Source organism: Jatropha curcas, chromosome 6 (genome assembly GCF_041381405.1).
Source record: "Jatropha curcas cultivar XTBG-Jc1 chromosome 6, XTBG_Jcur_1.0, whole genome shotgun sequence".
In the NCBI taxonomy this organism is placed as follows: Eukaryota; Viridiplantae; Streptophyta; class Magnoliopsida; order Malpighiales; family Euphorbiaceae; genus Jatropha; species Jatropha curcas.
The window spans coordinates 29,231,761-29,248,009 of record NC_143156.1 but is presented as its reverse complement, the minus strand read 5'-3'; the positions used below and the strand labels follow the sequence as shown (position 1 = coordinate 29,248,009).

Sequence of the window (16,249 nt, the reverse complement as noted above, 5' to 3'; positions counted from 1 at the left end):
AAAAGAAGTCGTCTCCCACTTTCAGTTTAGGATCAAACACTCATAGGTTCACACGAAAAAAAAAAAAAAGCAAATGATGAAATCAATTGAATTAAAAATAATTAGCAGTAGTCATGTATGAATATAAATATGGGCTTTAATCCTCATATTAATTATTCCCTCAGTTTTCAGGGTCACTAAAAAACCTGAAGTTTTAATCTTCCATTGTAGAGTTAACCTTCTAAGTTTTAACTCCACAGGAATTAATGGGCTGTTTATGCTTCTGGTCTTGTTTTTTCATCTATGCTTCTAGTTGTCTGTTGTTCTTCGTCACAGGAACATACTCAGTTCCTGGAAATGAGACTGATAAACAAGCCCTGCTCGAGTTCAAGGCCGGAATAGCTGCTGACCCTTTTGCGGTCATGACCTCATGGAATGGCACCATCCACTTTTGCCAATGGTATGGGGTTACTTGTGGCCGCCGGCACCGGAAGGTCACAGTATTGGACCTCAATTCCTTAAATCTTGTGGGCACCATATCACCTTCCATTGGTAATTTGAGCTTTCTAGAGTTACTAAGCCTTGAAAACAATAGCTTCACTCATAACATTCCTCCTGAACTTGGTCGTTTGAGAAGACTAAAAGCACTATACCTGTATAATAATTCGCTCACTGGTGAGATTCCATCCAATATTTCTGGATGTTCTAACCTTATTTATTTAAGTCTTATAAACAACAATCTGATAGGAAAAGTTCCTGTGGAGCTCGGCTATCTCTCGAAGCTTCAATATCTTTCTATACTTCAGAACAATCTAACAGGAACTATCCCTCATTTTCTTGGAAACTTGTCTTCTCTTACTACTCTTTCTCTAGCTTTCAACAACTTTGTTGGAAATATTCCGGATGCTTTAGGACAACTTAAAAATTTTCAGTATTTAGACGTCTTTGATAATAAGTTGTCTGGCATTATCCCTCCGTCAATCTTCAATCTTTCTTCCATTACACTTTTGGATATAGGAGTTAACCATTTTGAAGGATTTCTTCCCGCAGATTTGTTCACCACTCTTCCAAATCTTCAGAAACTTAGTTTTGCTAGGAACCAATTTACTGGTCCCATTCCTAATTCAATATCTAATGCTTCCAAAATAGTCCATCTTCAGTTGCAGGTAAACGCTCTCACAGGAAAAGTGCCTCCTTTAGAGAGATTCAACTTTCAAGTGCTTAGTATTGGTTACAATCGTCTTGGAAATGGAGAAGTTGATGACTTGAGATTTCTATGCTCTTTGACTAATTCCAGCATTTTACGGGTGTTGGATATTAGTAAAAATAACTTTGGAGGGTCCTTACCTGAGTGCATTGGCAACTTGTCATCCAATCTTGAAATTTTTCGTCTAAATAAAAATCAAATATCTGGAAGCATTCCAACTGGTATCGGAAATCTGGTCAACTTGGCAATTCTAGAAGTTCAAAGCAACAAGCTTTCAGGAATGATTCCCCAGAGGATTGGAAATATGCAAAATGTAGTGGTTATGAGTTTCTATGAGAACAAGATCTTCGGACCAATTCCATCATCTCTTGGAAACCTTACAAAGTCGAATAGACTTTATTTTGCTGATAATAACCTTCAGGGTACCATTCCATCAAGCCTAGCTAATTGCAAATATTTGGAAGAGCTGGATTTTTCTGGAAACAATCTCAGTGGTATCTTACCTCCAGAAGTTATTGGCCTCTCATCCCTGTCAATTTATGCTGGTTTTGCACAAAACTATTTCACCGGTTCCCTTCCAACAGAAGTAGGCAATTTGAAAGCCTTAGGTACCTTAGATGTCTCTGACAATATGTTATCAGGTGAGATACCAAGTAGTCTTGGGAGCTGCACTAGTCTAGAATACCTATACATGAGCGGGAACAGTTTCCAAGGGTCCATTCCTTTGTCTCTTAGTTCATTGAGAGGTCTCCAAGAATTGGATTTTTCTCGCAACAATTTGTCTGGACAAATTCCTGAATTTTTGGCTAGCTTTAATTCATTGCTCCGATTGAACTTATCTTTCAATGATTTTGAAGGTATATTGCCAACTGATGGAGTCTTCAAGAACACAAGCATTACTTCAGTAATGGGAAACAACAAGCTATGCGCAGGCATACCTGAGTTCCAGCTTCCTGTTTGCCACCTCAAAAGATCCAACAAGAGGAGACTAAAGATAATCATTGCGACCGTAACAGGACTATCAGGAGCAATTTTTGTGGTGTTGTCTTTTCTAGTTCTTTTGAGGTTTAAGAAGAACAGACCAAAACCTGCTTCATCCAATTCAGATGATCCTCTTCTGAAAGTTCCCAAGGTGTCATATAACGATCTCCATAAGGCCACTGATGGCTTCATCTCGACAAATTTAATTGCCAGTGGTAGTTTTGGATCTGTATATAAAGGAATTCTTAATGAAGGCAGGCAAACCGTAGCTGTTAAAGTTCTTAATCTCCAGTATCATGGTGCAGCTAAGAGTTTCATGGCGGAATGTGAAGCCTTAAGGAATATCAAACATCGAAATTTGGTAAGGATTGTTACTGCATGTTCGGGTGTGGACAATCAGGGCGATGACTTCAAGGCACTAGTTTATGAGTTCATGGTCAATGGGAGTCTCGGGGAATGGTTGCATTCATATGTTCAAGTAAATAGGACGCATGAGGGATACAAGATTTTAAATCTAATTCAGAGAGTAAATATTGCAATTGATGTTGCTTCTGCAATTGAGTATCTTCATCATCGTTCCGGGACTCCAATAGTCCATTGCGATCTCAAGCCAAGCAATGTTCTTCTCGATGATGAAATGACTGCCCATATTGGTGATTTTGGGCTGGCAAAATTCCTTTCGCATAGCATCCAAAATAATTTTTCTAATCAATCAAGTTCTGCTGGATTACGAGGAACGATTGGTTATGCTCCTCCAGGTATGCAGTTTTTTCTTTTCACTTTTCATCTTAGAAAAATTTCAACTTGATAGGATTAAAATGTGATGTCTAACTGATAAGAATTGCAGAATATGGACTAGGAAGTGAAGTTTCAAAACAAGGTGATGTTTATAGTTATGGCATTCTCTTGCTGGAGATGTTTACAAGGAAGAGGCCTACTGATGACATGTTTAAAGAAGGTTGGAATCTTCACAAATTCGTAAAGTCAGCTTTACCAAATGGAGTGAATGCGATTGCAGATCCAATTCTCCTTGAAGGAGGCCAAGCAGATGGTAGAATTATGACGGAATGTTTGATTTCCATGCTTGGAATTGGAATTTCTTGTTCTGCCGAATCACCTACAGACAGGATGGACATCAGTGATGCTGCTATAAAGCTTCATTCGGTCAGAGATAAGTTAAAAAACTCTAGAGGAAGAAATGCACGCGCGAGCAATATTAGTCATATATAGATGAGAAATATATAGTATTGTTTGTTAATTGATAGAAGGAAAGTTCCATAACTTGCAGTTTTTAGTTCCTGTTTTCTGTGTTTAGTCGGGGTTTCATGTTCTATGGAAATACCTGGAGACCGGAGGAAAATAGATAGAGGATGTAGTTATAAATTACATTTGATAAAAAGGAACCTTATGGATTGAAGTTAAGCCTATGTTATAGAATTTTATATAAACATTTTGTAAATACATTATGTATATTCTATAACTATTATTTATTTATTTGTCAAAATGCATCCTTAGTTGAAACTTGAGATTCAATAATGTTTCTTATCATTTTTTTAAATATAAATTGCTTGGCTTTTTGAGCTTGATGTATTGCCAAATTGGTTATTGGTATTAATTTTCTTTCTATAGTAGGACCAGATGCAACACAAAAGGCCAACTAGAACAAACAAAATATAATATAAATTAAGAATTTTTACAAAAAAAAATAAGGGGGCTAGCTTGACTGAATCAATCAGCTTACCAGTATAATATGGGATTTCATGGTCCAAAATCTAAATAGCTTAATCATTCCTCATATTGGTCTTTCAGTTTTAGTCTTCCATTGTATGGAGAACCTTTTAACTCTGTAGGAATGGGCTCTGTATGCTTCTGGTCTTGTTTTTTAAACTCTGCTACTGTTTATCTGTTGTTCTTTGCCAAAAGAACATACTCACTTGCTGGAAATGAGACTGATCAACTAGCCCTGCTCGAGTTCAAGGCCGGAATAGCTGCTGATCCTTTGGGGGTCATGACCTCATGGAATGGCACCAGCCACTTCTGCCAATGGTACGGGGTTACTTGTGGCCGCCGGCACCGGAGGGTCATAATGTTGGAAATCCGTTCCTTAAAACTTGGGGGAACCATATCTCCATACATTGGTAATTTGAGCTTTCTAAAGGTACTAGATGTTGGGCATCAGCTCTGATACCAATTTTTGGGCATCAGCTCTGATACCACTCGTTGGGCCCTTTCAACCAATTAAGAGAAAATTAACGCTGCGGAATAATTGAAATGGGACATAGAAATTTACGTGGTTCACCCTCAACTTTAGGGCTACGTATACGGGACAAACTCCGAATTATTTTTCCACTATTTAAAAATAGTAGGTACACAAAGAGAGTAATACAAAAATAGTGGCACACAAAGTGTTTCCCAAAAACACCCCATAATGATTTTCTCACTATTTTTCTCTCTCCTAATTGTAGGAAACCCATCCTAAAACCAAATAACTCTCTCTACATTTTTTTTCTTCTTCTTCTGCTGTGTGTTGTGTGAGCTGCAGCTGCCTCTATTTATAGGAATGAGAGATGCGTAATTAACGCGTTCACCGCCTAACGCATCCACTGCGTCCACCGCCCATATGCAGCAATTCAAAGCCATCACTGCTGAATTGGCTGCTCCTATTTTTCTTACTTTCACACATGTGAATCCCATTTAAGTGGGCACACCACAACAATTCTCCCCCTGCACACTTAAGTGGGAACATTAGCCATACTCTCCATCATCTCCGTAGCTAACCAACAATATTCGACTTTCTCCTTTGAAAGAATCTTTGTCAACATGACTGATCCATTTTCTTCTGTATGGATCTTCTCAAGCTGTAACAGCTTCATCTCCAACACATCCCTAATATCAATGTGTTTTGATCTTGAATGGAAGGAGGAATTCTTTCCAAGGTGAATTGCGCTTTGACTGTCACAAAATATCTGATATTATTCTTGATGAATTTCGAGTTCATTCAAGAATTTCTTCATCCACAGCAACTCCTTGCATGCTTCAGTAATCTTGACTGCCACAACACAGCTCCCCTGCAAACGTGATTGGATATCCTGAAAATCCATTTTACTACAGTCTAATGTTCCTTTCTAGGATTTGAAAGAAATCGACTCACTACTCCAACTGAGTGAGCAATATCTGGCCGTGTACAAACCATGGCATACATCAAGCTTCCAACTGCTGAAGCATATGGAATCTTTTCCATCTCTTCCTTCTCTCCATCCGTAGAAGGGCACTGTTTAGAATTCAATTTAAAGTGATTAGTAAGAGGACAACTAATCGCTTTAGTATTTTCCATTCTAAACCTTTGAAGTACTTTCTCAATATACTTCTCCTGTAACGACCATAATTTCTTGGCTCTTTGATTCCTTGTAATCTTCATGCCAAGAATCTGCTTTGCTGGTCCCAAGTCTTTCATGGCAAAAGACTTACTTAGCTGTTTCTTCAAACTATTAATTCTGACCAACAGTCACCATATTAACCACATAGAGCAAAAACAATGTAGTCATCATCAGAGATTTTCTTCATAGAAACATAGTGATCTGAAGTAGTCTTTCTGTAGCCTTGCTCCCCCATAACAGACTCAAACTTTTTGTACCACTGTCTCAGTGTCTACTTCAAGCTGTACAAGCTCTTCCTCAGTTTGTAAACACAATCCTCCTTTTCTACGAAACCCTCTGACTGCTCCATGTATATTTCTTCTTCCAAATGTCCATATAGGAAGGTAGTCTTTCCATCCATTTGCTCGATTTTCAGTTCAAAACTGGCGGCCATTCCGAGCACTGTTTGAATGGATGTCATTTTCACAACTGGTGAAAAGATCAAAATCAATACCCTTTCTTTGATTGAATCCTTTCACAACCAGTCTAGCTTTGAATCGTGGTTGGGAGATATGTTCTTCCCACTTGATCCTAAACACCCACTTGTTCTTCAAAGCTTTCTTGCCTTTAGGCAACTTCACCAGCTCAAATGTTTCATCCTCATGCAAGGACTTCATTTCACCTTGCATGGCTTCAATCCAGTTTCTCTTGTGTTCATTTTCCATAGCTTCTTCAAAGCTTTCAGGTTCTCCCCCCATCAATCGTCAGTACATACTCATTGACTGGATATCTAGTAGATGGTTGTCAGACTCTACTAGATCTTCTTAATGTTTGAGAACCTTCTGGTGCTGGTGGTTGAACATGAACACCATAATCTTTATCTAGTTCATTTTGATTAGGAACTTCTCGATTTTCTAACTCTGGCACTTGTTCTTGTGGAACTTCATCTCCAATTTGTCTGTATTCTATTGGAGGGACTATCTGTATGTCTATTGAGTCTTCATCAGATCTATTGGCACTCTGCTTCAATATCTTCAATAGTCTGATCTTCAACCAATACAACATCACGATTTCTTATAATTGTCTTCTGGATTGGGTCATAAAACCTATAGCCACATTAGTCTTGGCCATAGCCAATGAATACACATCGTCTAGTCTTGACATCAAACTTCGACCATTCATCCTTCGAGATATATACGAAGGCTTTGCAACCAAACACCCGCAAATGATCATAGGAAACATTCTTTCCTAACCTTACTCTCTCTGGAGTATCATACTATAGAGGGAAACGGAGTGAACGGCGAACTGCTGTGAGTAACGCTTCACCCCAAATCTTTTAGACAACTTTGCATGTAAGAGTAAACATTTGACTCTCTCCATCAAAGTTCTGTTCATCCTCTCAGCCAAACTGTTCAGTTGCGGCATCTTGGGAGGTGTCATTTGATGTCGAATGTCATGCTCTTTGCAGAAAGCATCAAATGGCCCAGTGTATTCTCCACCATTATCTGTCCTGATACACTTCAGCTTCTTGCCTTTATGTCTCTCAACCAGGTTTAGAAGACTTTAATGTGTATACCCAGGTCTTCCTAAAATGGTCATCGATAAATATCACAAAATATCGATTTCCACCATATGACATTGTCAATGGTCCACACAAATCTGAATGAATCAGATTTAATACATTCTTCATTCTAGAAGGGTAATCTTGAAAGCTACTCTGTTTAGCTTTCTCGCCATCCAATCAGGATACTTGTCTAGGTGAACTTCATCCAATCCAGGTAGTACGTTCTTTCTTGCCAGAGTTTTCTTACTCATGTGGCGTAGTCAAATGCCACAATTCAACTGTACTGTCATTCTCTGCTACACTCAAAGTGTCTTGGAAGAGTTTCGCATGCATCACGTACATCTTTCAGTCTTCAGCTACCACAAATGAACCTTTTGTGAGCTTCCACTGACCATTTTTGAAGGTGCTACAGAAACCTTCATCATCAAATCTGCCAAACGAGATTTGGACGCATGCTCGAAAGCCTATTCCTCATCAGTCTTGTCTTCCGGTTTAGTTGAACTAAACACAGGCAAATACATTTTGAGTACCATAAGGAGATATATAATTTCTCCATATATGGTAATTCCCGCCATTTAGATTGATCATTTTCTTTGTCCATTTTGACTTGTGCAGAATATCATCACCAACATAAATCATATACGTGAACAGTAGTATACGTGAATAGTGACCATGAATAGTAATAGTATACTCGAATAGTAACTGTATGCATAAATAGTAACTATACACGCGACTAGTACTATGCGTGAATAGTGCTGGGCTTAGGTGAAATAGACTCAGCAACAGTAACGCCAATAGTACTGTTCACCATCAACTTTGAGTTACTATTTTACTATTTATCACTAAGTCGATTCTGCAACGTCTTTTCGAGCAGACAGCACCAATGGACTCGTCGTAATTTTCTCTTCGTTGTGGTATATTTATTTTCAAAATATATCTACGGATCTGTTACCACTATCTGACCGGCTGGACCTACCGAAACCTTCTGCTCTGATACCACTTGTTGGGCATCAGCTCTGATACCACTCGTTGGGCCCTTTCAACCAATTAAGAGAAAATTAACGCAGCGGAATAATAGAAATGAGAAATAGAAATTTACGTGGTTCACCCTCAATTGTTTAGGGCTACGTCCACGGGACAAACTCTGAATCATTCTTTCACTATTTAAAAATAGTAGGTACATAAAGAGAGTAATACAAAAATAGTGGCACACAAAGTGTTTCCCAAAAACACTCCATAATAATTTTCTCACTATTTTTCTCTCTCCTAATTGTAGGAAACCCATCCTAAAACTAGATAACTCTCTCTACATTTTTTTTCTTCTTCTTCTGCTGTGTGTTGTGTGAGCTGCAGCTGCCTGTATTTATAGAAATGAGAAACGCGTAATTAACGAGTTCACCGCCTAACGCGTTCAAAAACGCCGAACGCGTCCACTGCGTGCACCGCCCATGTGCACCAATTCAAAGCCATCACTGCTGAACTGGCTGCTCCTATTTTTCTTACTTTCACACATGTGGGTCCCATTTAAGTGGGCACACCACAACACTAGACCTCCCAAACAATAGCTTCTCCCGCAATATTCCTCCTGAAATTGGTCGTTTGCGAAGACTGCAAACACTATACCTATTCAATAATTCACTCACTGGTGAGATTCCATCTAATATTTCTAGATGTTCTAGCCTTATTCTTTTAAGCCTTGCAAACACCAATCTGATGGGAAAAGTTCCTGTGGAGCTTGGCTATCTCTTGAAGCTTCAATTTCTTGCTATATCTATGAACAATTTAATGGGAGAAGTCCTTCATTCTCTTGGAAACATGTCTTCTCTTAGTACTATTAATATAGGTACCAACAACTTCGTTGGAAATATTCCTGATGGTATAGGACAACTTAAAAACCTTAAGGTCTTAGTCCTCGGTCAGAATAAGTTGTCTGGCATTATCCCTTCCTCAGTCTTCAATCTTTCTTCTATTACAGTTTTGGATATGGGATTCAACAATTTTGAAGGATTTCTTCCTGCAGTTTCATACACCTCTCTTCCAAATCACCAGGTCCTGAGTTATGCTTCTAACCAATTTACAGGTCCCATTCCTAGTTCAATAACTAATGCTTCCAATATAGTCTCTCTCCGGTTGCAGGGAAACAGTCTCACAGGAAAAGTGCCTTCTTTTGAGCGATTGAACCTTCAAGTGCTTTTAATTCAACAGAATCGTCTTGGAAATGGAGAAGCTGATGATTTGAGATTTATTTGCTCCTTGACTAATGCCAGCATTTTCAGGTGGTTGAGTATTGGATATAATAACTTTGGAGGGTCTTTACCTGATTGCATTGGCAACTTGTCATCCAATCTTGAAAAATTGTCTCTTCATGCAAATCAAATATCTGGAAGCATTCCAACTAATGTGGGAAATCTGGTCAACTTGTTATATATACTAGCATATAACAACAAGCTTTCAGGTATTATTGCCCAAAGTATAGGAAACCTGCAAAAAGTAGCGGTTATGAGATTCAATGAGAACAAGTTCTACGGACCTATTCCATCCTCCATTGGGAACCTCACAAAGTTGAATAGACTTTATTTTGCTAATAATAACCTTCAGGGTACAATTCCTTCAAGTCTATCTAATTGCAAATATTTGCAGCTGCTGGATTTTTCTGGAAACAATCTTAGTGGTACCTTACCTCCAGAAGTTCTTGGCCTCTCATCCTTGTCAATTTATGTTAGTTTTGCGAAAAATTATTTCATTGGTTCCCTTCCAACAGAAGTAGGCAATTTGAAAGCATTAGGTACCTTAGATGTCTCTGACAACATGTTATCAGGTGAGGTACCAAGTAGTCTTGGGAGCTGCACAAGTCTAGAGTACCTATACATGAATGGAAACCGTTTCCAAGGGTCCATTCCTTTCTCTCTCAGTTCATTGAGAGGTCTTCAGGTTCTGAATTTTTCTCACAACAATTTGTCTGGGCAAATTCCTGGATTTTTTAAATCTAATTCAGAGAATAAATATTGCAATAGATGTGGCCTCTGCAACTGAATATCTTCATCATTATTGTGGTAGTGCAATAGTCCATTCTGACCTCAAGCCAAGCAGTGTTCTTCTCGATGATGAAATGACTGCCCATATTGGTGACTTTGGGCTGGCAAAATTCCTTTTGCATAGCGTCCAAAATAATTGTACTTATCAATCAAGTTCAGCTGGATTACGAGGAACTATTGGTTATACTCCTCCAGGTAGGCAATTCTTTGCAATTCTTTCACAATGTCTAACTTGAGAATTGCAGAATATGGACTGGGAAGTAAGGTTTCAACAAAAGGTGATATTTATAGTTATGGCATTCTCTTGCTGGAGATGATTACAAGGAAGAGGCCTACTGATGACATGTTTAAAGAAGGTCTGAATCTTCGCAAATTTGTGGAGTCAGCTTTACCAAATGAAGTGAGTGAAGTTGCAGATCCAATTCTCCTTCAAGAAGGAGGCCAATCAAATGACAGAATTATGATAGAGTGTTTGATTTCCATACTTGAGATTGGAATTTCTTGTTCTGCTGAACTGCCAACAGATCGGATGGACATCAGTGATGCTGCCATAGAGCATTGTTTGATCAGAGATAAGTTAAAAGACATCTGAGAAAGAAATGCACCCTCGAGGAATGTTCAAGAGTATTTAACATCAGCAATTAAGATGTAACAATTTCAGCCCTTTTTTTTTTGTAAAAAAAAAAAAAAATTAATTTCAATTTAATTTCTTAGTTCTTCTCTGTATTTCTGTTTCTAATTATTTCCTGCACTCTCATTAACCAAACATGAAACACCCTGTTAAGCTCAAGTTTTACGATTAAGCTTCATACGATTTTTCTCTCTAATTTTTTCCTGGATAGTTATTATGGTTTGTTTCAGTTTCCCATCTTATGAAGCTTGTGTGCTTAATAGTTGATTGGTTTTCCGTGAAACATTAGTAGACGCCAAAGAGGCGTTTGACAGAGAACAACGACAAGCGTTCCCAAGAAACAAGCAAACGACATCTGTGGCCTACTAATAGGCATTCGTTCCTGTTGTTGGGAACTAATTAGTAAAGCCGTAGAAAAGCCCAAGTCCAACCAACATTTATTACCATATGAGCCCAAGAAGAAGGCCCATTGGTTCCGTTTATTAGAAATCCATGTTAAATTAATCCGCGTTTGCCTTTTGAGGTAGAAAACGAAGTCGTGTCATAGTTTGAAGTATGAACTATGAAGGACTATTCCGTCGCCTTCAGGCTCAGAAAAGGTACAAATGAAGATTAATCTCAATTTGCTTCATTTTGGAGCAAACTTAGATTTTCTTAGTTAATAAAATCAATGGTTTAATCCTAATCAGGTTCTTGAGATCGTGGAAGAATAATTATTATCACGAACCCTTTTTTTTATATTTGATTTCATAGATGATTATTACATTCCAAAAGTTTTCTGAATTTCTCCTGATTGGTATTAATTAATCAATTTTTTTAATTAAATTGTTTGCAGCAACCAGTGATTGTTGTTATTTAGATGCTATGTTGGCTTATTGGTTTAATTAGCTTGTAAGTTGTAACTGTTATTGCTCTCATTTCTCAGTTCTTTCTTCTCTTTCTTTTTCTACTATTTCCTACACTTTTCCATTAACCAAACACCCCCTACGAAGTTATAAGTTAGCTTCTGTAACACTTACTGACTCTATCATGATTTCTCCAAGTTCTCAGGTGCTAAGTTGAATTCGAAGCGAACCATGTTTCGATTATTATTTTTATTAATGTACATTGTGGAGGGCCCCATCTGATAAGACACAGATGGAGTATAGGTAGGTACTTGACAGTTTGATAGTTGTTTATGCATGCGAGCTTGTTTAATTTTGGTTTGTCCATTTTTGAGTCATTCTGAGTCAGTGCAACAAAAAGATTTCAGCATTCACATGTTGAGTTGCTGGTCAATTTGAGCCGACAACGTTTCTCACGCTTGAGGCATTTGTAATGAAAATTTTAGGAGGTAAATATGAAATTTTCTCAAGATAGTGCATTCAGTTTTGGTTCTAAAAGAGAAATGATTTGCATGACATACTTTTTGGTAGTGGTTGAATCAACGGACGTAAAGATCCATCTATCAGTATTAATATGAGATTTAATGATCTGAAAAGCATTATCTATCCTGATGGTATATTAGTCTCTCAGTTTTCAGGATCACTAAAAAACTTGAAGTTTTAGTCTTCCAGTGTAGAGATAACCTTCTAAGTTTTAACTCTATAGGAATTAATGGGCTCTTTATACTTCTGGTCTTGTTTTTTCATCTATGCTACTATTTCTGTTTGTCTGGTTTGTCGCACAGGAACATACTCAATTGCTGGAAATGAGACTGATCAACTAGCCTTGCTCGATATCAAGGCCAAAATAGCTGCCGACTCTCTTGGAGTCATGACCTCATGGAATGGCACCGTCCACTTCTGCCAATGGTATGGGATTACTTGTGGCCGCCGGCACCGAAGGGTCACAATGCTGGACCTCAGTTCCTTAAAGCTTGTGGGCATCATATCTCCATACGTTGGTAATTTGAGCTTTCTAAAGGTACTAGACCTTAGAAACAATAGCTTCACTCATAATATTCCTCCTGAACTTGGTCGTTTGAGAAGACTACAAGCACTATACCTGCATAATAATTCGCTCACTGGTGAGATTCCACCCAATATTTCTGGATGTTCTAACCTTATTTATTTAAGTCTTTATGACAACAATCTGATAGGAAAAGTTCCTGTAGAGCTTGGCTCTCTCTCGAAGCTTCAATTTCTTCTTGTAGCTAGGAACAATCTAACGGGAACTATCCCTCATTCTCTTGGAAACTTATCTTCTCTTACTCATCTTTATGCAACGTTAAACAACTTTGCTGGAAACATTCCAGATGCTTTAGGACGACTTAAAAATCTTAATTTTTTGGGCCTCGCTGCATGTAAGTTGTCTGGCGTTATCCCTTCTTCAATATTCAATCTTTCTTCTATTTCACATTTTGATACAGCAGACAACAATTTTGAAGGATTTCTTCCTGCGGATTTGTTCATCTCTCTTCCAAAAATTCAGTTTGGGGGTTTTGGTTTTAACCAATTTACCGGTCCCATTCCTGATTCAATATCTAATGCTTCCAATATAGTCATTCTTCAGTTGCAGGGAAACGCTCTCACAGGAAAAGTGCCTCCTTTAGAGAGATTGAATATTCAAACGCTTCATGCTAATCACAATCATCTTGGAACTGGAGAAGTAGATGATAGGAGATTTCTCTGTTCTTTGATTAATTCCAGCATTTTGCAAAAGTTGAATATGGGCAAAAATAACTTTGGTGGGTCCTTACCTGAGTGCATTGGCAACTTGTCATCCCATCTTGATGAGTTAGGTCTATATGAAAACCAAATATCTGGAAGCATTCCAACTAGTATTGGAAATCTGGTCAACTTGTTGGATTTGCATGTGGATGACAACAACCTTTCAGGTATGGTTCCCCAAAGGATTGGGAATCTGCGAAATATAGTGGTTATGAGTTTCAGTCAAAACAACTTCTTCGGACCAATTCCATCTTCTCTTGGAAACCTCACAAAGTTGAGTATACTTTATTTTGCTGGTAATAAGCTTCAGGGTACTATTCCTTCAAGTCTAGCTAATTGCAACTATTTGCAAGTGCTGGATTTTTCTCAAAACAATCTTAGTGGTATCATACCCCCACAAGTTATTGGCCTCTCATCCTTGTCAATTTATGTTAGTTTTGCACAAAACTATTTCACCGGTTCCCTTCCAACAGAAGTAGGCAATTTGAAAGCATTAGGTAGCTTAGATGTATCTGACAACATGTTATCAGGTGAGATACCAAAAAGTCTTGGGAGCTGCACACGTCTAGAATACCTATACATGAGCGGGAACAGTTTCCAAGGGTCCATTCCTATGTCTCTTAGTTCATTGAGAGGTCTTCAATTTTTGAATTTTTCTCACAATAAATTGTCTGGGAAAATTCCTGGATTTTTGGCTAGCTTTAATTCATTGCTCAGTTTGGACTTATCTTCCAATGATTTTGAAGGCATAGTGCCAACTGATGGAGTCTTCAAGAATGCAAGCATAATTGCAGTTATGGGAAACAACAAGCTGTGCGGAGGCATACCTGAGTTCCAGTTGCCTGTTTGCCACTTGGAAAGATTGAACAAAAGGAGACTAAAGGTAATCATTGCTACCATAGCAGGAATATCAGGAGCAATTTTGGTGGCATTGTGTTTTCTACTACTTTTGTGGTTTAAAAAGAAAAGACAGAAACCCACTTCACCCAATTCAGAAATTTCTCTTATAGAGCTCCTGAAGGTGTCGTATAAAGATCTCCATAAGGCCACTGAAGGGTTCTCATCAGCTAATTTAATTGGTAGTGGCAGTTTTGGATCTGTATATAAAGGAATTCTTAATGAAGAACGACAAACGATAGCTGTTAAGGTGCTTAACCTCCAATGCCATGGTGCAGCTAAGAGTTTCATGGCAGAATGTGAAGCATTGAGGAATATCAAACATCGAAATTTGGTCAAGATTGTGACTGCATGTTCAAGTGTGGACTATCAGGGCAATGACTTCAAGGCACTAGTTTATGAGTTCATGGTCAATGGGAGTCTTGAAGAATGGTTGCATCCACATGTTCTAGTAAATAGGATGCATGAGGGGTATAAGATTTTGAATCTAATTGAAAGAGTGAATATTGCAATTGATGTTGCTTCTGCAATTGAGTATCTTCATCATCATTCTGGGACTTCAATTGTCCATTGCGGTCTCAAGCCAAGCAATGTGCTTCTCGATGATGCAATGACTGCCCATATTGGTGACTTTGGGCTGGCAAAATTCCTTTCGTATAGCATCCACAATAATTTTGTCTAATCAATCAAGTTCTGCTGGATTAAGAGGAACCATTGGTTATGCTCCTCCAGGTAAGCAGTTTTTCTATTCTTTTTTCATCTTAGAAAAATTTCAACTTGATAGGATTAAAATGTGATGTCTAACTTGTAAGGATTGCAGAATATGGACTAGGAAGTGAGGTTTCCAAACAAGGTGATGTTTATAGTTATGGCATTCTCTTGTTGGAGATGTTTACGAGAAAGAGGCCTACTGATGACATGTTTAAAGAAGATTGGAATCTTCATGAATTTGTAAAGTCAGCTTTCCCAAATAGAGTGAGTACAATTGTTGATCCAATTCTCATTCAAGAAGGAGGCCAATCAGATGACAAAATTACGATGGAATGTTTAATCTCCATACTTGGAATTGGAATTTCTTGTTCAGTTGAAGCACCAACAGACCGGATCGACATCAGTGATGCCGCTACAAAGCTTTGTTTGATCAGAGATAAGTTAAAAATCTCCCGAGGAAGAAATGCACGCTTGAGAAATATTACTCATACATAAATGAGAAATATATAGTATTGTTTGTTAATTAATAGAAGTAAAGTTCCATAAACTGCAGTTGGTTAATTAATATATATCCATAAACTGCAGTTGGTTAATTAATATATAGTATTGTTTGGTATGCTTTCTTTCTTCTTGGGTTAATTATATGAGTGTTGATTGCAAAAATTTTCGGTTTAGATACCAAAGGAGATGTGTATATACTTTTGGGATACAGAAAAGAGACCAACAGATGACATGTTTCAGGATAGTTTATGCTTCACAACTTCTGTAGAACCTTGCCGGAGAAAATGGCTGATACTGTGGATCCAAAACTGCAGCCTCGTATAAACAGAGCAAGGACCAACAAGAATGTCTGTTTTCTGTGCTCAGTCTTGGGGTTTCATGTTCTATGGAGATACCTGGAGACCGGAGGAAAATAGAAGAAGCAGCTATAGAATCATATTTGATAAATAGGCACCTTATGGATTGAAGTTAAGACCTTGTTAAGCTTTCTGAAGTGTCTGTGTTTCATAGATATGTTTAGAATTCTTAATCTTATTTTCTTTTTGTTTTACATATATGTCTGGCTATGAAACTTGTTTGTCACACCAGGGATATTTTTGTAATTTTCTTTTAAATTATGAGGAGTAAATGTTTTTATATAGCCATAGTTGCCGTCACAATCACAGCTAGCAATAATATTTCCTACCATTTTCTTAAATATATATTGCTGGACTTTTGAGCTTGATGTATTGCTGGT

General features: G+C 37.9%; 1 protein-coding gene and 2 pseudogenes across 2 annotated transcripts; all 3 read left to right on the top strand.

The window, feature by feature from the left end:
* Positions 1–142: 142 nt before the first annotated feature.
* On the top strand, positions 143–3,703 carry LOC149495894 (uncharacterized). The gene is made up of 2 exons (XM_089722369.1): positions 143–2,925; positions 3,015–3,703. Exons 1-2 carry the CDS (start codon positions 246–248, stop codon positions 3,395–3,397), a joined length of 3,063 nt encoding a protein of 1,020 aa, XP_089578495.1. The 5' UTR covers positions 143–245; the 3' UTR covers positions 3,398–3,703.
* Positions 3,704–4,019: 316 nt separating this feature from the next.
* On the top strand, positions 4,020–10,714 carry LOC119370329 (uncharacterized; annotated as a pseudogene).
* Positions 10,715–11,284: 570 nt separating this feature from the next.
* Positions 11,285–16,153, top strand: LOC149495893 (uncharacterized; annotated as a pseudogene). Its single transcript, XR_016321300.1, has 3 exons — positions 11,285–11,352; positions 12,423–15,033; positions 15,122–16,153. The product of XR_016321300.1 is annotated as an uncharacterized LOC149495893 (transcript).
* Positions 16,154–16,249: the final 96 nt, after the last annotated feature.